The following is a 25925-nucleotide window of genomic DNA, read 5'->3' on the forward strand; positions in this document are numbered from 1 at the left end:
CGGAGGCTGCGCGGCGCAGGTGGCGGCCATAATGGAGCCGGAAGGTGGCCCGCTGGGCCCGGGGGAACGCTGGGCGCCGGTGGGCGCTGTGACGGTGGAGCAGGAGGAAGAGGAAGAAGAAGAAGAAGAGACGGCGGCGGGGTCGCCGCGATCGGTGCCGCGGTTGCGGGCTGAGCGGCGCCGCCTGCACGGGGCGCTGCTGGCGCTGGCCTCGCACTTCGCGCAGGTGCAGTTCCGGCTGCGGCAGGTGGCCAGGGCCGGCCCGGCCGAACAGCAGCGGCTGCTCCGCGACCTCGAGGACTTCGCCTTCCGTGGCTGCCCCGCGCCGCTGGCCCACGGGCTCGGGGATGGCCCAGTGAGTGCGCGGGGCGCGGTGGGGCTGGGCGCCCTGATGGGGCGGATGGCGTCTCGTGTGCCGGGCTCTCGTAAGAGGCCTGTCGGAAAGCTGCGGGGGGACGGTGCCAGGACGGAGGGTAGTGGCCTTAAGATTGTGGCCTAGCACAGGCTGCTCAAGGAATCCAGGGGTGCCCCATCCTTGGAGTTGTTTGAGGCCAGGTTGAATGGAGCTTTTGGGCAACCTGCAGTGTCAGATGTCCCTCCTGTGGCAGGGAGTGGAGGTGTATGGTCTTCCAGCCTTGATAGCTCTGTGATTCTCTGACTTATTTAAAATCCAATTAGCAACAGCTGTGCCCCTTCCCTCCTGCTGTGACAGACATCTGAGATAAAGAGTGGTTGTTACAGCTGCCCAGCACTGCTCTAACCAGCGGTGTTGTACCATGCTAGATGTGCATGTGATGGAGCTTGTCTGCAGAGGTTCTTGTTTGTCATGTGAGTTGATATGACCGACACCTTCTCCTTGATGTGCAGGCACACCTTTTTTTTTAAATGACTTGTAATGTTCACCAATTAATTGCATGGACTGGAAACATTCCTCATATCATAGTCCTGTACTGTGGGGCTGGCCTGCTATGGTGAATGTTTAATTTTATTTACTGGAAACTTTTTCTTCAGAGTGAGCAAGAGAAGCAGGAGCAAACTGAGGTCCAGAAGGAAAAGCAAAGAGAGCTGATCTTGCAGCTTAAGACACAGCTGGATGACCTAGAGACGTTTGCATACCAGGAGGGCAGCTATGACTCTCTTCCACAGTCTGTGGTTATGGAAAGGCAACGGGTAAGGCTCCCGAGGTTCTGTATTGCTCACAGTCATTAGTAATACAGTATCAATAGTTAGTGTGCAATCTTGTCATCTATTGTGATTTTCATCATGTGATAAAGAAGCCTATTTCCACGGTAGTGAGTGGAGTATTTTGGAGGTTGTGGACACTGGTGCCACACAGTGAAGTGATACAACTGACTGATGTTTTGCAGATGATTATAGATGAATTGATTAAGAAGCTGGACATGAACTTGAGTGAAGATATTGCAACTCTCTCTCCAGAAGAATTGCGGCAGCGTGTGGATACTGCCATTGCACAGATTGTTAATCCAGCTCGGGTGAAGGAACAATTGGTGGAACAACTAAAGACACAAATAAGGGACCTTGAAATGTTTATCAACTTCATTCAAGGTCAGTGCTCAGTTTTTAGACAAGTAGATTGAATTGATGTGCAATTCTGACATAGTTATGGGGAGGGAGTCTGCAGATGTCAAAGGATATTCAGAGCTGGTGGTGGATAGAAACAGACTGCCAAGCAAGGAGCAGAGTGGTTTAAGGGAGTACAGACCTTTATTTGTGAGATACACAGTTTAAATTCACAAGTGTGAAATTCTTGTTGTAGATGAAGTTGGAGGTTCTGGTAAGGCGGAAGATGGACATTGTGAGTGTGCAGGCAGAAAAGATGGTAGTGGTTCCTGCAAACCAAATATCTGGTCTTCTGGAAACAAAGGTAGGCACTGCTTGACATGAAGGTTTGTCTCTTTTTTTGCTGTCACTCATTTGATCATGGAGCATGCACCAGCATCCAGGTACATTAGCATGTCTTTAAAGTGTTTTTTTTATTTCTATTATTTATAAATTCTATCAACAGAAGGTCTGCGTACAATTCTTTTGCCCTTCTTAAAAGCAGATATGTTGCTTCCTTAATGAGAAAGCTTGTGCTTTTTTACTTTCTTTTCTAACCTGAGCAGTGAACCCAGAAGATGCCAAAAAGATGCGAGAAACGGGCCTGCACCTCATGCGTCGCATGCTTGCTGTGCTACAGATATTTGCTGTTAGTCAGTTTGGTTGTGCTACTGGTCAAATTCCTCGCAGCCTCTGGCAGAAGGACCAGGCCAACAAGGACTATTCTCCCTTAATTAAGAAACTGGAACTGTCGGTAGACCGGGTGAGGCAGCTAGCTTTGAAACACCAGCAGGGCGACCATGTTATCAGTTCTTCCGATCTGCAGGATGTTTCATTAGGAGGGAGAGATGAACTGACTCTTGCTGTGCGGAAGGAGCTGACCATTGCTTTGCGAGACCTGATGGCTCATGGGCTCTGTGCCTCTTCTCAAGGGATGAGCCTGGTGTTGGCACCCATTGCATGCTTGATTCCTGCATTCACTTCCTCACCACAGACCATGCACCCTTGGGAACTCTTTGTGGAGTATTACAAAACTAAAAATGGACAGGCCTTTGTAGAGTCTCCTGCTCGCAAGCTCTCCCGGTCCTTTGCCTTGCCTGTGACAGGAGGAGTCACCATCACACCCAAACAGAGCCTGCTGACAGCAATTCATACAGTTCTCACTGAGCATAACCCCTTCAAGCGCAGTGCAGACTCTGAACTGAAAGCTCTAGTGTGTATGGCGCTAAACGAGCAGCGCTTGGTCTCCTGGGTAAACCTGATCTGCAAATCTGGAGCTTTGGTGCAGTCTCACTACCACCCGTGGAGCTACATGGTAAACACAGGCTTTGAGAGTGCACTTAATATTCTCAGTCGTCTGAGCAACTTGAAGTTCAACCTCCCAGTTGACTTGGCTGTCCGGCAGCTGAAGAACATCAAAGATGCTTTTTGATGTTTTTTTTATTGTAAATCATCCACTTTTCGCAAGTGAGCAGCTGTTGGTCTCCAGAAGCCTACCCTTTTTTTTTTTTCTTTAAGACCAAATTTGGCTCTTTAAAATCAATACTTGCTTTTAGGAAAATCTTGATGCTGGTGGCTGGGTGTGGTACAGCACTTTATCCTGCCCTTATGCAGTTCTGAGTGGCAAAACTGGTGAGCAGATTTATGCCGTGCCAGGTGCTGGCTGGGTGCAGGAGGGTCCTGACCATGGAGCCTGTCCATGGGAGTGCAGTGCATCTGAGCTGTTGTGCTCCATCTGCACACTTATTTCAAAGTCTGTGGTCTAAATGATGCCAGTATGAGACGCCTCTCAGGAGAAGTGAGGCAGTCTGATGTCCGCTTGGGAGTGGGAGTTTGGTTGCTTCTGTTTGATGTGGCTGCACAGGGGTGAGGGATTTGTTTTTCCCGGTGTGAATTTAGGAGAACTGGGGGCAAATCCTGCTGAGGAACTGGGTATGCACTGAACCGGCAATATTCAGGCTGCTGGATGAGGGAGCTGACATTCAAATTACTTTGCAAACATCCCAGAAGGTCCTTTTCTGAAACTTCTGTGCAGAGGTCAGCACCGGCGGTGCGGTATTCCACAGTGGATGTATTAAACTGCTTTAATTAGTGTCTGTGTGGGGAAAATCCATTTCCAGTGACTGCATTTAATTTGCGTTGGTTATTAGCCCTTGTGATGCAGGTGTGGTGGCTCGCTTGGCTTTGTAATATTTATAATATCATTGTAACGTATCTGCAGTCCCTGATGGCGTTAGGATTTTTGTGACTGCTGTAACGGCAGCACCGCTGCTGGGCGCGGACTGCACTGCTGCAAGGGATCCTGAAATGAAATTGCGAGAAGAGCGCTGCCTTACAATGCAGCGTTAGTCGACACTGCACTGACGGCCCGGCCGGCACCGGGCAGAACCGTCTGGAGGCACCGAAGGCGTTGCGCCGGGCCGCTGCCGGGGACGATGCGGGGGTGAGCGGCCGCGGGACGGCCGGCTGCCGCCCGGCAACTGCGGGATCGCTGTGCGCGTGCGCTGCTCGCGCGTGCCGATAAGGCGGAAGTGACGTCAGGGCGCGGGTGAAAGGTCGGCGGAGTGGGAGGGGTTTCCTTTTCCACCGCGGCGCCATCGGAGCGGCTGTGCTGGTGAGTTGGGGCGGCTGTGGGATCTGCCGCCATCCGCGGGCACGGCTGGGCTGGGAACGGCCGGAGCCCGCTGTTGACCGCCGCGTGCCGTGTCTGCAGAGATGGGCAAGTTTATGAAGCCAGGGAAGGTGGTGCTGGTGCTCGCCGGCCGCTACTCGGGGCGTAAGGCTGTCATCGTGAAGGTGAGTGTGGGGCTGGGGGGTTCCTTGCAGGGCTGCCCTCGCTGTTGGCCCTGGCCGCTCCTGGAGAACGGCCGGGAGCGCGCAGCGCAGCCGGCGGCGGTGTGTTTGGAGATGCCCGCGCGGGCCGTGTTTGTGCTCGGTTTCCCCGCTGGACGCAGCCCAGCTCGGGGCGGTTGTGACGACGGGTTGGCTCAGCGCGGGTGCGGGATGTGTTTCAGAACATCGACGATGGCACATCCGACCGGCCCTACAGCCACGCCTTGGTGGCAGGCATCGACCGCTACCCGCGGAAGGTGACAGCGGCAATGGGCAAGAAGAAGATAGCAAAGAGGTCTAAGATCAAGTCTTTCGTGAAAGTTTACAACTACAACCACCTGATGCCCACCCGGTGAGTGTAGTTATTTCAGCAGGACTAAAGTCTGATGGTAGGAGGGCCAAAAGAAACACGTGCGCTTTCAGTGTTTGTAATTCTTGCACATTCTCTTCGTTAAGTGCTGCAAATCGTAGAGGTTCTCCATTGTGTGGCTGAGTGTATGCAGGGTGCATGCATGTGTGAAAATAGGGTTTGTAAAGCTGATGTGAAATATCAGCATACTGCTTAGATGATGCAGCTGGATTTTAATTTCAGTCATGTTCAGTTTCATTTCAATTAATTGTGGAATGTTAATGGCTGAACCTTTGAAACTATCATGATAATTTGGTGCTCGTGGCAGCTGTTGCCACCCAGCACTGTTTTTCTTTTCCAGTTGTAAGTGCTGCTTTTACAGGCTGCCAAATACAAAATGCTGTACAGAGTTGCTTGTCTGTTGTCACAAGTGAACCTTTTTCCTTAATTTACTGAATTAAATTACTTTGGTGATTTCTGGAATTAAATGACTTAAGTACTATAGTTCTTTAGCCTGGTACCAATACGTACATATGACCTTATGCCAGATACAGTGACCGTCTCACACCTTTCTGCTCTCTTGCCCAGGTATTCTGTTGACATTCCCCTGGACAAAACTGTTGTCAATAAGGATGTGTTCAGGGACCCTGCTCTGAAACGCAAAGCAAGACGTGAAGCTAAGGTGAAGTTTGAGGAGAGGTGAGTTGGAAGCTCATAATCTTGATGGTGTCTCACTTTCTGGAGGATTCAGTGTAATAATGAGTCCTAGGTTGGACTGCCTGAAATTGCTTAAGTATGTTTTTGGAATGATTACTACTTTCTTGCTGTGCTTTTTCCCACAGCCACATAGGCCTGGTAGGTTGAGTTTGTCCATGTTCCCATTTACAAATTCCAGTAGACTCATGTTGACAATTACTTTGCTGCTGCCTCATACAGAAACAAGTGAAGTGTTCCGGTGATGTGATGATAACTTGGTGTCTTACCACCTTTTGTCCATCAGATTCATGTTACTGAGCTTAGTATGACAGGGCAGTGCTCACCTTGCCCAGAAACTTTCCTTGTTGACCACCTTTATTTCAGTGCTTACTTCGGAAGCACCTTCCATGGAAGGGGCTGTGCAGCAGCAGCAGGAAGCAGGGACATCCTGCTGACAGCTCAGACAGCTGGGTGTTTTAAAGCATGTATATAATGCATATCCTCTGCATGTAAATGTTGGCAGTTCTTCTCTATGTGCAACCAATGGGTGCACTCTGCATCATCTGAAGCTGTCCTGTGTGTGGAAACTGTTGCAGTGTGGGTCTCTCCCTCGTGATATGACTTTGAGGAAAATCTGCAAGCTGGTAGTCACTTCCATGGGGACTTGGAACTTTTAAAGAAAGTTTAGTTGGCAAGTTGTGGGGAAGCAATCAGGTGCATTACCTGTGGGTAAACAGAGTGCTGCTTTTTGTCTGTTCAGGTGGATATGGAGGGATTGGGTGAATGTTTTATGCTGTTGCCTGTTCATACAAAGTACACTCTAAAATTGGTGTTCCTCTTCTTTCAGATACAAGACTGGCAAGAATAAGTGGTTCTTCCAGAAGCTGCGATTCTAAATTTGAAATAGGACTGTTTCAATAAAAGTTTATTAAAAACCATCTTGCTTTGTTATGTAAAATTGTGTTGGCAGCCCTTTCAGGGGGGTGTACATTTGCTTTGGATGTTCATAAAAGAGTTGGAAAAGCAATTGTAAACTAGAAAAGCTTCTGAAAAATCTGGAATGATGTGGGACCCTGAGGTGTGGGTGAACGATGTGCTGTGTCCACATCACTGCTGGGTGCCTCACTGCCTAAGGGTGTGCTTTCAACTGACTGCTGCTGCAGTCATTTGTTGTATTTCAGCCCATATATTGGAGATGTCTTGGGGTAAATCCCCGATGGTGAATGCAGTTGGGAGAGAGAATTCCAGATAAGCTGGCTGAGAATTGCAGCGACTGAGTCTCTGCCAGGATGCTGCTATGTTTTTGATTATCGTTTTACATTACTTGCTGGCTAAGCAGCACCGTAACCGCGTCTTCTCTGGGAACCGGGCTAAAAGCTTGGTTATTCAGCTCTGCCCCGCCTGGGGGAGGCCCAGGCTGGGCCTGCGCGGGACGGAGCTCCGTCCTCCAAGCGGCGGGGCGGGGCGGGGCCGGGCTGCGGAAGGAAAAGCGAAAGCGTCGGGCGCGGAGGAGCTGCGGCTGGGTTGGTGCTCCTGGGCTGCCGCTGGGTCCGGCCGCGCTGCCGCTCTTCGCTGTCGGAGCCGCCGCCATGGACTCGGAGGAGGTGACGGGGCTCCGGGGTGGGAGGGGAAAGGCGACGAGGGGCCGAAGCTCGGAGGCTTCGGTTCTGACCTTGCGCTCTGTAGGACTCCTTCATGCGGCAAGCCAGCACCCAGCACCAGGAGGACTGCAACCTGAAGATGAGCCCCGAGCGAGCCCGGCAGGAGATCGAGCAGTACAAGGTGTGTCCTGCTCCGGCCGCGTCCCCGAGAGATGAGTCGGGTCAGATCCCGATCCTCTGAGGCCTCTATCGTAGCCGGCACAGAAGCCCCACAGCTTCCCGGGCTGCAGCTGCCACTCTTCTGAGTCTGCAGCCATCGTGCTCGCAGCTTTTTGGTAGCAGTTTTTCACGTGCTAACCTGTCTTCTTGCAAGCTCTCTGCACTGGGATGCCAGCTGATTTCTTGAGTTTTGTATTTTTCTCTCGTACATGTGGCACCAAACTGCTGAGTGCAAGCCAGAAACAGTGGAGAGGGGATACTCACAGTCATGAAGTACCAGGACTGGGCTCCTGGGCTATGCATAGGGAGCAGCCTGCTGTCCGCCCACACAAGCATGTACTGGGGTTGGACATGCAGTGGGGATGCTGCATTGTTTACAGAAACACTAATTGTTCCTCTCACAGGATCTTTGTAGCGCTCTGGATCAAGACAACATGATGCTGCAAAAGGACAAGGAAGCTGTAGAGCAAAGGTTACAACATGTGAAGAAAGAGAGAGAACTTCTTCAGAAAAATCTCAAGCAAAAGCCTCCAAATGATGATAAGGTATCCCTCCAGGTGCGTCTTGAAGGAGTTGTCTTAGGCAAGGTGGCAGTGGAAAGCTGGCTGCACTGCTCAGCTCACTGCTTTGAGATAACTTTGCTGGGATGCAACAGTGGTTACATGAAACAGTACAGAGGGCCTCTGCTGGGAAGTGAGATTGTGCTGTGGAGGAGGGCTGCAGTGGAAAGCCAGGGTACAGAATGGTGAGCAGAAAAATGGTGCAGGTTAGAGTTGCTTAGATCAGAGAGCAGCAGTAATCCCAAACTTTGTCTTGATTCCCCTACTGCTCACTATCTCTTTTCTTCCAGGTGGATATCTCTGTAGCACGGGATGAGAAGAGCAGATTGACACAGGAGAAGCAGATGTTGGAAAACAAATTGGAAGAAATGAGGAAGAGGATCCTCAGGGAGGACCCGATGATGGTAACAGAGCATGTGTAGGCACTTATAGCCACAGGTGAGGGGTGTGAGCCAGGCTGGAGAGGCTGCTGGTGAATGCAGCTGGGCACTGTGTGTTATTAGGCCCAGCTCTCGTCAGCCTGGAGCTCCTTTGCCAGGGCCAGAAGCAGTGGCTTTGGGACTCTCGGCACTGCTGGACCATAGGAGAGACTCTGCTAAGTCTAGCCAGCTGTTTGGTTTGAAGCATGAGCTTATTTCTCATCTGGGTTGGAAAGGACAGGCCTTGTGCAGTGTGCAGTCTCTTCCAGCTGCTGTGTTCTCTAACCTAGATGCTGCATGCCTTACCAGAGAGGAAGGTAGTGTTTAAGGGACTTACAAGAGATAAGGAGGACATGAACAAGCTGGTGCTCACCCCTCTGATCCGCTATCCTCTGTCAGGGGGCTCAGCTCTCATCACCTTTGAGAAGGCAGAGGGTAAGACTGAAAAGAGCACTGCTATGGGAAAGCATCCGTGTCATTTGGGCTTGCCAAGCATCACTGGCAGCAGTGCTGCAGCCACAGCACTCACAAGCACTGCCTGTCCTGGCCAAGCCGTCATTGTGCAAGGCTGTTCCCCTTTTCCAAAGCTTTCATTCTCCCATGCCCTTCCTACTGATTGCCTGGGCTGAGGGCTTTTCCTTTTGCAGTGGCCCAGCGGGTGATAGAGATGAAAGAGCATGTGGTGGAGCTGAGCCATGGGGAGGACCCAGAAGACCTTGACCGGTGCCAAGTGCGAGTGCAGGCAGGTCCAGTGGACATACTGCTGCCATCTGCCCTGGAGGTATGTTCCAAGGTCTCAGGGCCATGTCCTTCTCCACTACTGCCTGGACTGTGTCACTGGTAGCAGCTCAGCCCAGCACACAGGTACTGCAGATCTGATCTCTTAAGGCTCTGCCCTGCTGCAGCACTAAGTGGCCTCTGCCATCCCCAGATTGGGCTCACTCGAGGCAGCAGGAGTATCCTGGTATCTGGCCTGCCCAGCCTGGGCATCCCTGAGGACATCCTACTGGACAAGCTGGAGCTCTTCTTCAGCAAGACGAAGAATGGAGGCAGTGAGGTGGAGAGCAGGGAGTTCCTGGATGACTGTGGCCAGGTGGTGCTGACCTTCACGCAGGATGGAGGTATGTGGGACACACTGAGCACAGGGCTGTTGGAGAAGGAAAGCAGTCCAGCCAGTTCCGGGAAGCACTGATTGTCTCCCAAGAGCAGGTGGAGCTGTGAGGAATGGGGATGGGAGACTGTGCTGGAGCTGAGTTGGTGATCATGCCAGAAACATAACCAGGAGTTCAGCAGGGGTCTGTGGAGCTCAGGGTTTTCTTTTCCATCTCCAGTGGCCGAGCAGCTACTCACTAGAGGGCAGGTCCAGGTGCCTATTGGGAAAACAAAATACAAACTCAAAATATCACCCTATATGAGAGGAGATGTCACCAACCTGCAGGTAAGTTTATGCGCTCTGGTGCAGAGTAGCACCCACCAATCCCAGGAGAGCCAGCACGGGCCAGGGGCTCCTGAAAGCCTGAGGGGTGTGTTTCTGGTCCCCTCTGCTGCTGGGGGACCCTGTGTCCATGCTGGCCATGCAGTGTGGGGTCTGCAGCTCTCTCCTTCCTATGCCCAGCTGCAGCCCTCCCGCTGCACCAGGACCGTTCTACTCTCGGGGATCCCAGATGTGCTGGCTGAGGAGCCCATGAGGGATGCGCTGGAGATCCATTTCCAGAAGGACAGCCGTGGTGGTGGAGAGGTGGATGTCCTCGGCTATGTCCCAGCTGGGCGCCGGGCAGTAGCTGTGTTCAGAGAGGATGTGGGCTAGCCCTGACCAGCCCTGTAAACCTGGCTCATCAGGAATTCAGTGTGTGAATTAAAGAGGCCTGCACGGAGCTCTGCGTCTGTCGTGCTGGGGACAGCCTGGGACAGGGCTGGGACCGCGAATGGAGGGAGAGCCACGGGGAAAGCCGCGTCTCAGCCCGGGCAAGGGGATAGAAGAATCACAAGGCCGGCCCGGGCCGTTCCGCTGCACCGAGCAGGCCCAGGGGGCGGTGCCGGCCGGGCGGGGAGGGCCGCCTGGTTTCGCTTTCGTTTCCCGGCGTAGCGGCGGGGCCTCGGGGCCGCAGGTAGCGAGGCGGGGTCGCGGCACTGCGCGGCGCTGGGGCCGGGGGCGGGCAGAACCGAGTCTTAGAAGCAGCGGGAAAACGGGCCCGGTGTGGAGCGGCCCGGCCCGCTGAGAGCGGTGAGGTCCGATCAGGCCCGCGCCCGCGGGTAGGCCGCTGTAGGGCCTTGTCCCCTCGGCCCGTTTGCCGCCCCGTCCCCGCAGGCATGGCCGGCTGCACGGTGCAGGTGTGGGGCATCCCCAGCGACCTGCCCCCCGACAGGGTGGCCGACAAGCTGACCATCCACTTCCTGCGTTCCCGCAACGGTGGCGGGGAGATCAGCGACGTGCAGGTGCTGCCGGGGTCCCCGGCCTACGCCCTCATCACCTTTGAGGCACTGGCAGGTAATGACTGGGCCCTGGGGCGCTGCCCAGTGTCACCCCGTTATCCCCTGCCCCGATCACACGGGAGTGCCGCTTCTCGGCCTGCCGGGGTCATGCTGGTGCCTGTTGTTTTTCCCCACACAGTGGCCCAGCGTATCCTGAAGGTGAAGAACCACGTGCTGTGCATCGGAGGGAAGAGGTACCCCCTGGAGGTGAAGGCGCATGTAGTGAAGCTGAGCCCTGATGAGGTAGAGCGGGGCAGAACTGCCCACACAGGCGATGCACATCACCGCGACAACCTCAGCTGGCTCCCAGACAGGCTTTGTTCTTGGCTGACATGGTCAGGAAGGAGAGTTTGCTCCTCCTTTTAATTTTAATTAGATTTCATTTTTATTCATATTCAAATGAGGATACATATATTTTTTCACACTAATAATACAGCAACAGCGAAGCAGACTTTGCAGTCAGTCATTTGGTATTTATGCCTGTCAAAGCAAGGAAGAATAATCAGTCTCAAGGGAGGGATGCTTGTCCCCTCTCCATCTGGTGGCACAGAGGCCATTCTTCTAATGCCTTGGCTCTCCAATTAGGTGGATGCTATGTCATTAGCTGGACATGCACAGTGTATTTTTGCTTTCTCCCTTCCAGGAGAGCTTAGGAGATAGACGTGCTGGTGTCTAGGAGGCACTGAAGATTTCATATATCTTCTTCCATGTGTCTTATCTTCACATCTGAGCACTGAAAATGAGGGCATGGCAGTTGACTGGGCACTAGAGACCTTGCCACAAATCTTTGTGGCCAGAAGGAGCACTGAGAGAACAAGAGGGTAACTGCATTTCAACTGCAGAAAGGAGAGTGGGTTTGGGCTGTTTGCAGAGCTCCCAGCTTGTAGAAGTGGGTCTGTACCTGTGCGGTTTGCCCTTTGCGTTCCTTGTTTGCACAAAGCCTTTGACTATGAATATAAGGTCAAAAAGTCACTTAGGCTGGCAGGATCTTTCAGTCCTGCCTCTGTTATTCTCCCACTGAGCATCATGAAAGCAGTTTACTTTTCTGTCACAATATCACAGGGGGCTGTGGTAAGAGTCACATGTATTCACTTCCACCCTGTGCCTTGGAGGGGCCTTATTTTTGGTCCGTGCTTTCTCACTCCTTTGGTCTCTACCTGCAGATCTTTGTACGTGTTTTCATGGTGGTTGACTATGGTAAGTTTCCTGCTGGTGAAACACTCTTAAAGAACTTGAAGAAAGGCTACAGCAGCATGCAGTTCGACTTTGACTACAGGAGCACGCTTTGCAGAGTCAAGGGAACATTCACTGAGCTGCAGGCCTTCAGCAGAGACCTGCTGGCCTGCCTGAACATCAAAAGCCAACCCACTGGAGAGAGGCTTTCTTCAGGATCCAGCCATTCGGCCAGAAACACCAGAATGTATGATTACCAGCAAGAGCCTGACTCTGCTGCGTCAGCATCAAAGGCAGTAAAGCTGCCACACTGGGACCAGGTGTGTGATAAGGCAGCTGATGGCCCATCACCTCGAAGCCCAGTGGATGGGGAAGCTCTGGAACAGCTGGAGGACTTTTCCCTGGTCATGGACTCAGACATTTACTTGTACATACAAAGGTTCTGTGCTTCTGAGTACCAAGGTATACTTTGCCAGCATCATGTAGATGCGATGGATGTTAGCAGCAATGACATAACCATACTGTACCTCCAACCATCTCCAGGTACATCTGGGGACATGGACACTTTGCAACAGTCCCGCCTGGCACTACAGCACCTCTACCAGCAGCTGGAAGTGAACTTGCGCAAAGAGAAGCTCTCCAAGGGAGGACTGAACAACCAGGAGCTCAGGGCTCTGACACAGGAGCTGCAGGAGCTGTATCCCCAGTTGCTCTGCCATGAAGATGGGAAACAGCTTGACCTTATTGGAAACCTTGTTGATGTCTCCCAGGCCAAGCAGTATGTTCAACATTTCAGCACCAGAAGTGGTGCCCCACAGATGGCTGGCATGTTCAGTAGCTCCCCACCCTCACAGCCAGCAACGTCCTACACTACAGAGACTACATTGGACAAGCCCAAAGTTTCTGTGGACACCCTGCCTCTAAAGCTAAGCCCAGGCAAGCCAGAGCTGAAAGCAGAGCACAAGTTGGCAGCCAACTTCAGTGCTCCAAAAATTAGCAGGTCTCAGTGCCTTTTGGAAAATCAGGACTCTCCTGTGATGGAGCAGGCACAGCTTTCTGGAAAGCATTTCTCAGAGACACATGCTCTGGGTCCCAGTGACCCAACAACACTGGCACAGCCATGCCAGCCTCATATCTCTACAGTGGATGTGATTTCAAAGTCAGCAGCAGAGTCTCAGCAGGACCCCAAAGAATGGGGACATGTGAAAGGAGGGGGTAGGCTTACAAGACAGAAGAGTCTGCCTCCTTTTGGAAGCAAAGAAAATGGCACTTTAAAGCATCCTGGGGACTTGACAGGCTCAGATCCCAGCAAACACCATTCCCTTGCTGGCACGTCTAGTATCTTTCAATCTCTAAGTCTCTTTGACACAACAAGGACCTCTTTAGACTCCAAACCCTCTGAATCCAGGTCTATGCTGCGACGCTCCAGTAGCTTTTCCCTGCCAAAGTCAAAGGAAAGCAACAAGCCCCAAGGCACTGGCAGGGCAGCCAGTGGAGACAATACGGTGAGTGAAGAAATGAGCCTGGACTCTCTGCAGTGGTCTTATCTGAAGTGTGCCTGTCGCTCTGCTATTGATGAATTGTGCAGGGGCAGAATTGTGGACATCTCAGAGCATTCCACTGGGGACTGCACTGTGCTCACATTGCAGGCAGCAGACAGGAGCAAGCTTCTCCAAGCTAAATGGAAGGTGGAAAATCTTGTGCAGAAGTGTCCTGACCTTGTGTGTCAGAGTATGAGCTACTCAGAGCTTGCTGTAGATGGGCCAGATGATGACGCTCTGTGCGAACTGTGCAGCCTCTTGCAAGGAGGTTCCCTCCAGGTTGGGCTCAGCAAAGACAAGTATAAGCTCTATCTTGCCTGCCCCAGAGACATGCTGCCAGGAGTGACTGAGGCCTTCCATCTGTTCTCTTCCAGGAGGCTCCATGCCCTGAAGTCTTCATCCTTGTCTCCAGGACCAGAGAGGACTGTAAGTGCAGGGCACCCAAGTGCTGTCCAGCCAAGCAGAAGCCAGGACACCATGCTGGATGCAGCCCTTCCTAACAGCCTGGAGTCTCTGCAGATGGACCTGCAGCACCTGGACATTAGCAATAAAACAGCGCACCCAGAGGTTCTAAATGCTTTCCAGCAGCTAGAGACTGATGAAAACAGATCCCCCAGTCTTTGGAGATTCCCACAAGCACAGGAGGAGGCCAATGACCACATCGATCCTGGGGCTGTGCAGGGAAGAAGCAGCTTTCTCAGCCCTAACATAATGGAAAACTTCAATCCTGCTGCTCTGAGGGAGACAAAGGAACAGCTGAAGACCAAAGTGTTGCTTGGGGAACTTGACATTGCACGGCTAAAGCAGGTTTTGCCAGACAAGTTCCAGTTTGTGAAAGACAAGAGCAGAGTAGGCCATCATGATGCCATGGGACAGCTGCAATCACCAGTCCTCACAGCTGATGATACTCCTCACTCCGTGCCCACCTGCCTGTGCAAGAGTACAGCTCCTGATTCACCCCACGCTGCAGCTGAACAGTCACCTGCAGCTGAGCTCAAGTCCCAGGAAAGTAACAGTTCAGGCAGGAGCAGCATTCAGGAGTCGTCCAACCTCCCAGCACTGCAAACAAAAGACACCAGCCTTGAACAGGAAAGCTGCAAGACTCCTCTGAGCCAATGTGATGCTTGCCAGGACTTATGCGTCACATGCCAGACCCACTATGGTCATGCCTTGTGCAGGTCATGTTTTGCAAATCAGCCAGCTTGCTGCAGTTCCTCCTTGGTTGCCCCAGGCTGCAAGATCTCAGGAACTTTCAAGATATCCTCTTTGTCACAGAGCTTGCCTGGCTACTTCCGAGACCTGACACTCCAAATTACCTACACCATCCCCAATGGCATTCAAGGGGTAGGTATCCCACCAAAAGGAACTGCCTATCCTGCTGGAAGCTGGGCAGTGAGTTCTGTGAGTGTGACTGGGGCTATGGGAGGACAAGTGAAAGAGGGCAGATACAGCTCCATGCCCCATATGCAACGCAGCAGAGGTTTGCCCCGTGGAATAGCACTCCACACAAGGTTTAGGAGCTGCTTGCTGCTTTTGAAGAGTGTGTGAGCTCCACTGTTAGTTCAAAGCATCTAGCAGCTCATGGGCACCACAGCGGTCTGTTTTCAAGCTGGACAGCATCTCAGAAGCCAGAATTAAGATTATGCACTCAGGTGATTGTTTAATATGCTTTCTTCTTTTTAAGGTTGGTCATCCTCATCCAGGAGAGCCTTACAAAGGGGGATATTTCTTAGCGTTCCTGCCTGACAACAGGGAAGGGCAGAAGACAGCAATTCTGCTGAAGAAAGCATTTGAGCAAGGGCTGACATTTCAAGTCAAGTCCTACAACGGAGAAGAAAGAGTGACATGGGGCCCTATCCCACACAAAACCTCCTGGCATGGAGGCAAAGCCAGGTATGATTCAGTTAGTACCACACCTTCAGGTTTTTCATCGCAATTGTAGACAGAGAAACACTGGTCTCACCACAACAGACCTTGGAATGGGTGCTACTGCAGACTGCCATAGCGACGTAGTTGGTGCCCTTTGCTTCCTTTCACAGGGCAACTACAATGTGGCAGACCAGCCATGACACATTTCACAGTGGGATAAATTACTCATCCACACCTTTAACTTCTCTCCTTGGCCAAGTATTCTGATCCCTCTTCACTTAGAACTTTCCTGGCTTTTCCCATGCCAGCTCTGCAGTCAGCTCTGAGTGCAAGCTGTGAGTTTAGGCAGCAGCAGCTGACAGCTCCTTGCAGCTCCCAGGAAGCTTCCTGGGACTTCCACCCTCACCCTCTGCTGAAGGGTTAGGACAAAAATATGCTGCTGCCCCTTCAATGGCTTTTAGCACTATCAACAGGATTTACATTGTTTCCCTCTCTGCCCTACAGGAACGGCTATCCAGATGCCCAGTATCTCCATGAGGTTTGTACTGTCCTGAAGAAATTGGGCATTGACTGAGACTCTGCGCCTGAGCATTCACATCCTGTGCCTTCACTTCACCTTCCTTTCCTGTTGACAAAACTACAGCTCAGCACAGCTCAGGAAAACAGCAGATGCCTGCCCAAGGAGTGAATTGTGTCCTGAGACAGCCAGAAGTCTACACGTTAGCAACAGCAGCCCTTCTATCTCGCAGCTTGGAGCTGAGCGACCCCAAGCCTCTAGCTCTTACTAGTTGTTCATCTTCTCACCAGCCAGTTAAGTAAAAGCTTGTTTCACCACCAGATTCAGGCTGAGCCCTGGCATGATTTTCAACAAAGTGCCATTTAACCAAGCTGGTGTAGGAGCTTGCTTGTAGCTCAACCCCAGACTTCTGGAAGTCTGTTCCCTTTGGCTGCTACAGGCAGGCTCCATCTCAGCCACCTCCAGAGCCTGTGCCAGAGCTGAGCTATCATTAATTTCAGATGTTTATGTTGACATTTCAGTCCTCGAGCTGACAGCCATGAACTACAGCCCCTCCCCAACACCTGCTCTGGGGACAGGTTTATGCGTGGTTGGAGACAGCAGCAATGAGTTTCAGCTCTGAACAGCTGCCTCCTGAGAATATCAGGCATAGATAGGCTGCAGGTGCAGAAACACAAATAAACAAGATTTATCTCCACATTCTTTGTAGCGGTTGCTCACACTCTGTCTGTCATTCTGGGACCCATTTCAATCTCAGCTGTCTACAGGGACACCCCAACACAAACTAAAGTGCAGAGACCAGCTAAGTGCTTTGCAAACAAAAATAATCACTGTAACTGCCCTCCAAAATAGAGTACTGTAAGAGTGATGCAATGCTTGAGCAGAGATTAACAGTTCTCCTTGAGAGCAGAGGCAGCTTTTCAGCCTTGGAGAGTTGTTGGGATTTGTAAACTGAGTACATCCAACCCCTGACTGCCTTTTGAAGCAATACAAGGGCCCCAGAGACTGGCAGAATATTGAGCAGCACACCACTGAGGGTTTTGTTATGCTTTAATTAACATTTTAAACACATAAGGCATATGGAAACATTAGATGGAGGAGCATTACACATTATAATCATGTAAACAGCATTGGCACACTTGCTTTCTGTCCCACTTGGTTATACAAAGCAGAATACATTTTTTAAACAAAGATTTTCCAAGTGCCTGTAGGGTGAGCATCACTCATATCACATGTTTGCACATCAACATAACTCAGACAGTACAGATCAGACCATATGCTTTAAGAGGCTCAGTCTAATGCATTTCACATCATGCTCATGTACTACTTGCCAGTCATTTTGCCATCACTAGGGTTTCATACAGAAGAGACTTCATTAGGCAACAATAGTGCTTTCACACTTTGCCTGATAGCAGCTGCAAGTGGCCAACATTCTGTGCTGATTAAAGCCTGAGGCTCACACTGCCTTTTTCTTGTCACTGATCACTCAATTTTAGTTTAATACAGGTGGGAAAAAAAATAAACAGCTAAACTCCTCCCCAGGCCAAAGCACTTAGGGGGGTCATATTCCATTGAGCAAACTGAGGCTGCTTTCCTTCCAACTCCTACACTTGGCATGCAACACAAATGAACAAGAGAGAAACTGAAGAGTCAGAGGTGACAGAAGTTGCTTGATGATAGCAAAGGGTTGCATTTTGCCCAAGTCTAAAAGTGTCAGTCTGGGAATGCAACTATAGCAATGACACTGGAGTAGCACTAGGACAGGCATCCCTGCCAGGGGGATTACTTTGAATTACTCATGCTTTTCACCTGACAGTCTCTCCTCATAGCAGAACCTTTGGATCAGACAGTGTAAATCAACACTGAATTGTACTTCTGATTGCAGTAATGGCACACACAGTTTAAGAACAGGCATCTCCCATTTCCTTGATAGTATGACTTTGCCCTAAAAAGTTAAGCAACACTGAATGGAATGATTCTTTTGTTTGTTTTGCTTTGGTCCTTAAGTGTACAAACATGCTGGTTAACTTTAATTCATTAAGACACTTGAAATTGTTTTACATAGGTTATTGATCCATAAAATGTTTATCCATTAAAAAAGTAAAAATAAGGACTACTAAAACAAAACTAGAACACAGCATTAACCCTGGCCTGTCTGTAGAAAACGATTGATACTGAAGAACATAAAAACAGTGCTCAGCTCTAACAGAAGGCTATAGCAATTGATTAGTACTCACACCCTGATAAGGCTTTCAGGCACATGCAGGTAGCAAATACACGAGCAGTTCCCCTAAGAGCACAGAGAGCCTGATTATTTCCAGAGGACCAGCTCTGAGCTAAACTTTCACCCTGGGAGGAAGAGCTGCAATGAAGTGGCAGCTATAAGGCAGCTCTTTTGGCTGCAGGAGTGCAGATGTCCAGGAGAGCCACACACAGCCCATGACACTTGCAAAAAGAAAATCATATTCACGCTAAGTCAAACTACAACAACAGTGTTCACAAACTAGAGCAAGAATGATAACGTTTTTTGGCAGTACTTTGAAAGGCCAGAATGGAGGAGGGTGACTTCCTAGTTCTTACAGACATGCAAAAGAAGGCACCAAGATGCTACGCTATGGTGTATCGTAAGGCAGCAAGGCAGAGAGGCCCTGCAGCACACTGCAGAACTCCCACTCCTCTTCTACATTTCATGAGGAGGGCCTGGGCAGTGAAAACCTTGCTGTGCTGCCTAATCTGAGGCCATTCAAGTAAGGCACTGAACATGCTCTTGGCTGACAGTAAAGCAAGGAAAGGATGTTATGGTAAAACAGTTGGCTAGATTTCCCTTTTACAACTGCAGAACTGAAGATGTGCAGCATGGTGCTGCTCTTTCATCAAGGTGAAGTCAGGCTCCACGAAGGAGACTTTCCATTGCAGCAGCCATTCTGTTGTCAGATTTGGTAAAGTTGCATTAGACACTGATGAATTTAATCTAAATTAGCAAGATAGGGGCATGTTGAAAGGAGAGACAGCAAGATTTTGGATTCAGATATGTCAGAAGTTGTGCTTCTGAATTTCACGTGGCCATACTGGTGGTGGTGGTGTTCCATGGAACAATGGGTGTCTGTGTCCAGACTCCAGCCCTTCTCTAGGGCCATAGATAATGGGGCTGTGTTAAAGCTAAGCAGAGTAAGTCCTCTGGAGCATCTGCCCATGTATTTTAATAGGCACCAGAACTAAGCACCTGAAATTTAAGCTGAACTGATGCTTGCAGCACTGGTCTGGGAACAGAGAGGAAGAACTCATACACTTAATCTGCCTAGAACTGCCCCCCCATCCCCTGACAGTGTTTGTTCTCCAGCAGATAAAGGGCTTCACCAGTGGGTCCACTTGCCCATGGATCTCCTTCCCACTTTGGAGTCAGGACAGGCAGGACTCCAAGCAGCCAACATTTGTTTCTGCAGCCTGATCTCATCCACAGCAGGCAGTGCTCCTTGATGCTCTCAGGTTTACCTTTTAAAATCCCAAATGGAGCCTAAAGCACTGCAGCATCTATAATCGATGGCAAAGCCTCAAACTGCTAAAGGAAGCACACATCACACTGTGGTCACCCAGGGCTGGAAGCCAGGTGGAGCAAGGAGGGGAAGTCCTCACAGGACTAGGTTTGGGTGTGTGCAAAGTTCTGTTTCCAAACACAGTGAACATAGAAAAAAGGAAGAGAAACTAAATTCTAGCCCAGGACGAGCATCCTTGGCACTTCTTAAAGCCTCAGTGCTGGGAGGGAGCTGGCAGAGTCCCAACACTTGCAGCTCCAGGGAAAGAAGTGTGAAGCCCTACTGCCATGAAGCACTGACCATAACGTGAGAGAGCCTAGCCTGAGAGCTCACTAGAAAGGAACAGAAAGCCTGACTGGAACTGTTCCAGATACCGATGCCAAGAGGCTCAGCAGAGCTGGACATTTTGCCACCTATGCTGATAATTCAATGACAGGTACCACCAGGTGATTTGTTACACATGGAATCCAGAGCCCCACAAAGCAGGCTGGCAGGATTGTTCTTGCAGGCTGCTTTGCAATGTCTCCTCAGCACACAGGACACAGCACAAAGCAAGCAAAAACACAGGCTTATTTGGTCCCAACTTGCTGAAGTCTGATTCAGTAGTGCAGCTCTTGGAAATACAAGGACAAGGGTGAAGCTTAATCTTAACAATATCAACTTGAAGCCCAACATTAATGAAGAACAGATCCAACATCAAACGTTCCAGTCATCTGAGACAAAGTTCAATCCTTGTGCTCTCTAACAATCAGACACAGTTTAGATCTCCCTTTACAGTTTGAAATCAGTAACTGAACATCAAGTTACTCAGCTGAAACTCTTCTTCTGTACTCACACAGCAGCACAGCCTGCCAGGTTCCTTACACACCACACAGAGAAGTGACTACAAATTAAATGCAATACCCTATGGACTCAAGAATGCCAGGATGGTTATTTATAAGGCAAAGACAACATGATATGCTATTATCTCACTGGTGTTAGAGGCCTGTGAAAGCAGAGGGAAGAAAGCATGGTTAGTGTGAACAGGAGAGCAGCCAGGGCTGCAACTAAACTGAGGCGGCCATGCTGTTCCTCTGGCTATTAAGAAGCATTCTCAGTCTGGCCCCTTCTCCAGCTGAACATGCTTCTCAAAGGTGACAGTGCAAGCATTCCAGCATGGGCTGGGTGTCTGTGGAGATGCCTGGCAGCAGAACATTTTACATCTTCATGGTGACAATCTATGCAGCTGTTAAGCATCAACTGCTTTAAAGCTGCAGCTATGCTGCCAGAAAGAAAAATAACATTAGTTGAGAACTCCAGTATGGAAGCAAGGGATTAGAAAAATGTACAAAATAACCAGGCTTCAAAACAGAGAGCTAGCGCATAAGGCATATCTGCAGAGGGTCAGTCACAGCAAGAGCATGCAAACTTCATCTGAGCTTTAACCACAATGTTCTTGTACTGGTAATAATGCAAGCTACCGATCTGTCCATTTCCAGGCCCCAAAGAGAGCAGCAAGTTAAACCACAAATTCACAATCTGCACGCATCTCTCTCCTCCTTAGTTCTCTGCCTTTTTGGATTCTTCCTTGGGTGCCTCAGGAACCAGGATGACCTTTCCAATGTTCTTCTTCTCTTGCATGTGTTTCATGGCATCTGCCACCTGGAAACAGTGGGAATCTCATGAAACTACCTACAGCCATCCCACGGTGCAACCAGGACCCCCCCAGGTCCCCTTGGTCCACCCAAAGACAGAGGCATGCAGAAGGCAGCTCTCCCTGTAGTAACTCTGCACAGCTGTATTTTGGACAGAGCTAGCATTTGCAGAACCCTAATCCTAAACCCTTATGCATTTATATCCTCTTATGCATTTATATCAGAACAGTTCTCAGGTACTAATTCCAACTGATTCTCAAGTCCTTTCCTCCTCTGCAATAACTTCTACCCCAGCAAGTAATAATATAATAAACTGACTCTGCTTGGACAACATGGAGCATGGCAGAGCTGTTGGGAGAGCTGCAGCTTCTCTTCCCACATTCTGCTTCGCTGTCTCAGCCCCCTTCTGTCCTGGAGGCCACTGTCCTGGTTTCAGCTGGAACAGCTAGTTTTTTCCTCATAGTGCATGGCATAATACTATGTTTTGGCTTTGTGAGAAAAACAATGTTGATAACACAGCAATGGTTTTGTTGTTGTAGAGCAGTGCCGCACAGAGCCAAGGACATTTCAGCTTTTTGTACTGTCCTGGCAGCAAGGGGCTGTGGGAAGCACAAGGAGCCAGGAGGGTACAGAACCAGGTACAGAACTTACCCCAACTGGCCAAGGGATATTCCAAACCATAGGTCATCATGCAAAAACAATAAAAAACAACAACAACAACAACAAAACAAAACATAAAACTGAGAAGAGTTGGTCAAGGGGAGGAGAGCTGCTCAGGGACTGGTGGGCATCAGTTAGCAGGTGGGAAGCAGCTGTTTTGTGCATCACTTGTTTCGTAAATACATTATTACATGATCATCACTATTATTCTTCTTCTCTTCTGTAGTATATTGTTTCTATCTCAACCCACAAGTTCTACTTTGTTCAGTGTTTTTTTTTTGCCACCTCCAACCTGATGCACAGCCCATCCCTCCACAGGTACACACTGTGCAGCTGAGCACTTGCCTCATCCCACAGGGACGTAGTCTGGCATTGTGCAGCTCTGTGCACTGGAGCACAAGAGCCCAACCACTTCAGTGTCTTAAAAGAAAAAAGTGCACTAACTCTTTAAGAACAGACGGCTCTTAGAATTGTTCAGCCACTGTGAACAAGGTGCTCACTCTGAAACAGAGCTCCCTGTGCAGAAATCTCTTAGGGCTTTCTGTACGCCTATATGCTAGCTCAGACTCACCTGATCGAAGGACCATACAGAGTCTATTTTGGGCTTGATCTTTCCTTGATTGTACAGGTTAATCAGCTTGAGTAGAACATCTGTGATAAGTTTGTATTCTTCATCCATATTTCCAAGATCATACCCACATACAGCCTTGTTATGGTGTAGAAGCTGTATGGCATTGATGCTGAACTGGTTCCACCAAGTTTTAGCCATGGCCACGAGGTTCTTCTTCTGCCCAGTGATCAGGTTTGATACCCCTAAGAAGAAGACAAAGCCTTGGATGAGCTGGGGTCAGCACAGAGAGGCAGTGAGCACCCCATGCAACAGGATCTGGAGCATCAGCATGAATATATTGCAAAAACAGAACTCTTCCTCTCTTAGGAAGACAGTAGTGGTGCAGCTGAGCTGAAGTTCTAGCAGATGCAAGAGGGGGAGATGCAAGTCACAGCCAGCAGGGCTGGTGGGACAGCAGCGCTCCCCCTCTCCTACAGACAACCTTTGCCAGGGAAGCCACATACTGCTTGCAATGGCTGGGACAGAGGCAGCACTCTGCTGCAAGTGTCTGGAATCCCACTGGAGGCTGTGTGAGGGCTTTGTCTCCAGGGACAAAATCGCAGTGTTTTAGAGCTGGAGAATGGAAAGAGAAGTATTCAGCAACCTCAAATCTCATCACCCACACATCCTCTAGAAAAAAAGCAAGGCACTATTAATGCTATGCATTAAGGCAGACTGGACAAAGTAGCCGTGCCAGGGTTCCTCCATGGGGACATTACTATTTCCCATGCAGGCACTGGGGCTTGAGGAGAAAACTCACCATGGGAAGGAAGAGCACTGGAACCTGTGACCACAGCCCTGGGGGCAAGGTACACATCTCACTCCCCTCAGTGCCCTAATCAGGCAAAGCATCCTAAAATCTTCACAAAAGTTGCAGAACTATAACACAAGCAGCAGCTAGCAACCACAGTGCTTCCTCCTGGCCACATACCCAGGCGCAGAACAATATACTCTTGCATCAGTCCACACCTAAGCTGGGGGGTGGGATATGGTGCCCACACTCACCATAAGTGATGACTTTACCCATTGGCTTCAGCAGGTGAAATGCTTTCGATGTGTCAGATCCGCCCAGCGGGTCCATGACAATGTCAACACCTAGAGGGAATGGATAGCAGCTACAAGTCCTTGCACATGAAAGAAGAACAGGGTCACTGTACAAGTCTTCCACAACACCGTACCTTTGGGAGAGATTTTCCGGACCTCCTCTGCATAATCCATAGTCCTGTAGTCAATAGGGTGAGCAACTCCACTCTCCCTGAGTGAATCATGCTTGGAGGCAGATGCAGTGCCAAAAATGGTGACATTTTCTACAGTCTTGCACAGTTGGATGGCAGCAGTTCCTACACCACCTGGAAATCAGCAGGAAGAATGAGTTAAAAGCAAACATGGGAGTTTGGGACACAGGTTTTGTCTTGGATAGGCTGAGTACATGCTGGGGAAGATTGACCAAGGCTACCGGGAAATGGGTTTGCAGGTGACATTTTGCTGGTTTAGCACCTCTCCGTGCTGCCTTACCCATGCCCCTGCAAAGAAGCTGCACATTGAGACAAGAAACCTCAGCAATAATTAACTTACCTGCAGCCATGTGGATGAGGACACTCTGGTTGGGTCTCAGGTTGCCAAAGTCAAATAGGATCATGTAGGCAGTGATATAGTTGACAGGAAGAGCGGCTGCTTCCTCAAAGCTCATTCCCTCAGGCATCAGGAACGTCTGCACAGCGGGCACATTCACAACTTCTTGCCAGAGCCCAGTTCTGGCCAGGATCATCACCTTATCACCAACCTAAAACCCAGTGGACAACAAGGAGGTGTGAAATGAGCTTAAGATGCGCAGAATTCTTTGCTCTTGGCACAACAGGACCATGCAACCCACCAGCACAGTGGAGGCCATGCCCAGTGCATGGGGCATCAAGAAGCACCTGCTCCATGTGCAATAGGAAGGAAACCACCAAACAGCCATATCAGACAGCAGATGACAGATGATAGATATGTAGAAGAAATGCTCCTCATTTTACAGGCTGGACATTTACATTTGAATAAACCAAGTCGTTTTCCTGGGAGGGAATAATCCCTAACAAAGAAGGTTTTAGGAGACACTGTTTCATTAGTTGTCTACCTTGACAGCCATGGGAGCCAAAGCTCTGGGACACTCAGAGCTGTTCTGTGCTGGGGTTTGCTAGAAATGGTGCAGCCAGAGGCTCCCAAGTCCCCCAGCTCCTCCAGCACCCAGCCTGCTGCTACCCACAGCTCAGCACTCTTGTGAAAGCTGGAGCCGTTTCTTTGACCATTCACATAGCCCAGATGGAATCACAGGCAAGCAGAAACAACATGGTCATGCTTCAGCCCTTTGTCCGACCAAGTGGTAAGAACGTTTTCTAGATGCAAAGGATCTCCTCCAGCCTTTTCCCCACGAGGACAGACCAGCAGGGACGCTATCGCCGCCCCGAACAGGATTTTGATAGGGGGAGGGTTGGGTCCGAAAGCAGTCGGAATGGAGCCAAGCACAGCCCCACCTCGAGCCCGCGGCCCGGAACGGGACGGGGCCGTGAAACGGGAGTTCCCATCCCATTCCCGTGGGCCCGGAGCGCCCATCGCCGGAACTGGGGAGGGGCGGCCACAGCGCAGCGGACACCGGGTGCGAACCGAACGGGGTACCGCTCACCTGGCGGTCGCGAACCTCCTCGCCCACGGCGCTCACGGTACCGGCGCACTCCATCCCGGGGCAGAAAGGCAGAGACGGCAAGCGGTCGTACAGCCCCTGCCGCATCATCACATCGGCGAAGTTGAGGCCGCACGCACGGACGCGCACCGAGAGCTCCCCGGGCCCGGGGCTGCCGCCCCGCCGCGTCTGCACCTTCACCTTCTCGTAGCCACCGAAACCCGTCAGCACCAGCGCTCGATGCTCCGGGGCCTCCCCGCTGCTCGCCGCCTTAACTGGGGATTGCTCGGTGGGGGTTGCTGCGGCAACCGGGGCCGGCTCGGAGGACATGGCGAAGTGAAACGAAACAACGGCGACTGCGAGGAAGGGGCAGCGGCGGGCGGGGAAAAGGCAGAGAGTGGGGCGAGGCCGGGGGGGTGGGCCGGGAGAGGGGGCGGAGCTGCGGCTGGGATGATGCGGTGGTCCCCGCGGTCCCGGCGCAGATCCCGGTGCCAGCCGCCCTCTCGCAGCCCGGTATTGCAGCCCCGATTCACTTCTCCTGCCCCTTGCTGCTGCTGCTGCCGCTGCTGCCGCAACCCCGGCCCCTCTTGGTGCGGTGCACAGGGTCTATAGCAAAGTCCCAGCCACGCCCGTACAGCCGCTGCGGTGCGGAGATTAAATCCTAATTGTGTCCTCGAGCTGCGGCAGCCGCAGCTCAGCTCCCTGCTTGCCTCCTCTGCATCGACCTTATTTTTCCTTTCCTTTATGCTAAATGTTTCCTTTCAAGCAAACAAAGTGTGACTTTCTGGAGCCACGTACGGAATGGCTGCTTTGGTAGTGGCGTCGATGAGTACTGTTACAATTTATCATAAATAACCGAGGTCACTTCCAGGATGGTTCTGTAGACAGCTCTCTACTCATAGCCCTCAAATAGCTTTGAGCGTTGGGCAGGAGGCACGGGCTGCCTCCCAGACTAGAGGGAGGAGTCCTCCTCCAGTCCCCTAACTGCAGACAAATAAATGCGGCTGCATGCGTGGATGGA

General features: G+C 50.8%; 5 protein-coding genes across 7 annotated transcripts; 4 read left to right on the top strand and 1 right to left on the bottom strand.

The window, feature by feature from the left end:
• The first annotated feature begins 31 nt into the window (after positions 1 to 31).
• On the top strand, positions 32 to 3652 carry RUNDC1 (RUN domain containing 1). The gene is made up of 5 exons (XM_031600551.2): positions 32 to 355; positions 1012 to 1170; positions 1368 to 1566; positions 1778 to 1885; positions 2127 to 3652. Exons 1-5 carry the CDS (start codon positions 32 to 34, stop codon positions 2990 to 2992), a joined length of 1656 nt encoding a protein of 551 aa, XP_031456411.2. The 3' UTR covers positions 2993 to 3652.
• A 388-nt stretch (positions 3653 to 4040) lies between these two features.
• RPL27 (ribosomal protein L27) lies at positions 4041 to 6375 on the top strand. 2 transcript variants are annotated; one of them, XM_031600561.2, is made up of 5 exons: positions 4041 to 4174; positions 4274 to 4356; positions 4575 to 4744; positions 5330 to 5440; positions 6285 to 6375. In XM_031600561.2, exons 2-5 carry the CDS (start codon positions 4276 to 4278, stop codon positions 6331 to 6333), a joined length of 411 nt encoding a protein of 136 aa, XP_031456421.1. In that variant the 5' UTR covers positions 4041 to 4174; positions 4274 to 4275; the 3' UTR covers positions 6334 to 6375. The 2 variants fall into 2 exon arrangements, with proteins under 2 accessions (XP_031456421.1, XP_031456422.1); XM_031600562.2 differs by having other exon boundaries at positions 4139 to 4356.
• Positions 6376 to 6884: 509 nt separating this feature from the next.
• On the top strand, positions 6885 to 10110 carry IFI35 (interferon induced protein 35). Of its 2 annotated transcripts, none has more exons than XM_031600556.2 (9): positions 6885 to 7041; positions 7124 to 7219; positions 7662 to 7814; positions 8108 to 8221; positions 8527 to 8671; positions 8884 to 9017; positions 9168 to 9357; positions 9568 to 9674; positions 9852 to 10110. In XM_031600556.2, the coding sequence occupies exons 1-9, from the start codon at positions 7027 to 7029 to the stop codon at positions 10041 to 10043; spliced, it is 1146 nt and encodes a 381-aa protein (XP_031456416.1). In that variant the 5' UTR covers positions 6885 to 7026; the 3' UTR covers positions 10044 to 10110. The 2 variants fall into 2 exon arrangements, with proteins under 2 accessions (XP_031456416.1, XP_089981020.1); XM_090124894.1 differs by having other exon boundaries at positions 7662 to 7802.
• Positions 10111 to 10258: 148 nt separating this feature from the next.
• Positions 10259 to 16519, top strand: LOC116233572 (uncharacterized). The gene is made up of 5 exons (XM_031600548.2): positions 10259 to 10724; positions 10848 to 10951; positions 11872 to 14766; positions 15107 to 15315; positions 15796 to 16519. The coding sequence occupies exons 1-5, from the start codon at positions 10547 to 10549 to the stop codon at positions 15863 to 15865; spliced, it is 3456 nt and encodes a 1151-aa protein (XP_031456408.2). The 5' UTR covers positions 10259 to 10546; the 3' UTR covers positions 15866 to 16519.
• A 312-nt stretch (positions 16520 to 16831) lies between these two features.
• VAT1 (vesicle amine transport 1) lies at positions 16832 to 25307 on the bottom strand. The gene is made up of 6 exons (XM_031600557.2): positions 24908 to 25307; positions 23821 to 24028; positions 23424 to 23594; positions 23251 to 23340; positions 22207 to 22448; positions 16832 to 20982 (listed from the first exon to the last, which is right to left on the bottom strand). Exons 1-6 carry the CDS (start codon positions 25232 to 25234, stop codon positions 20881 to 20883), a joined length of 1140 nt encoding a protein of 379 aa, XP_031456417.2. The 5' UTR covers positions 25235 to 25307; the 3' UTR covers positions 16832 to 20880.
• Positions 25308 to 25925: the final 618 nt, after the last annotated feature.

Source organism: Phasianus colchicus, chromosome 26, assembly GCF_987193195.1.
Source record: "Phasianus colchicus chromosome 26, bPhaCol1.hap1.1, whole genome shotgun sequence".
NCBI lineage: Eukaryota > Metazoa > Chordata > Aves > Galliformes > Phasianidae > Phasianus > Phasianus colchicus.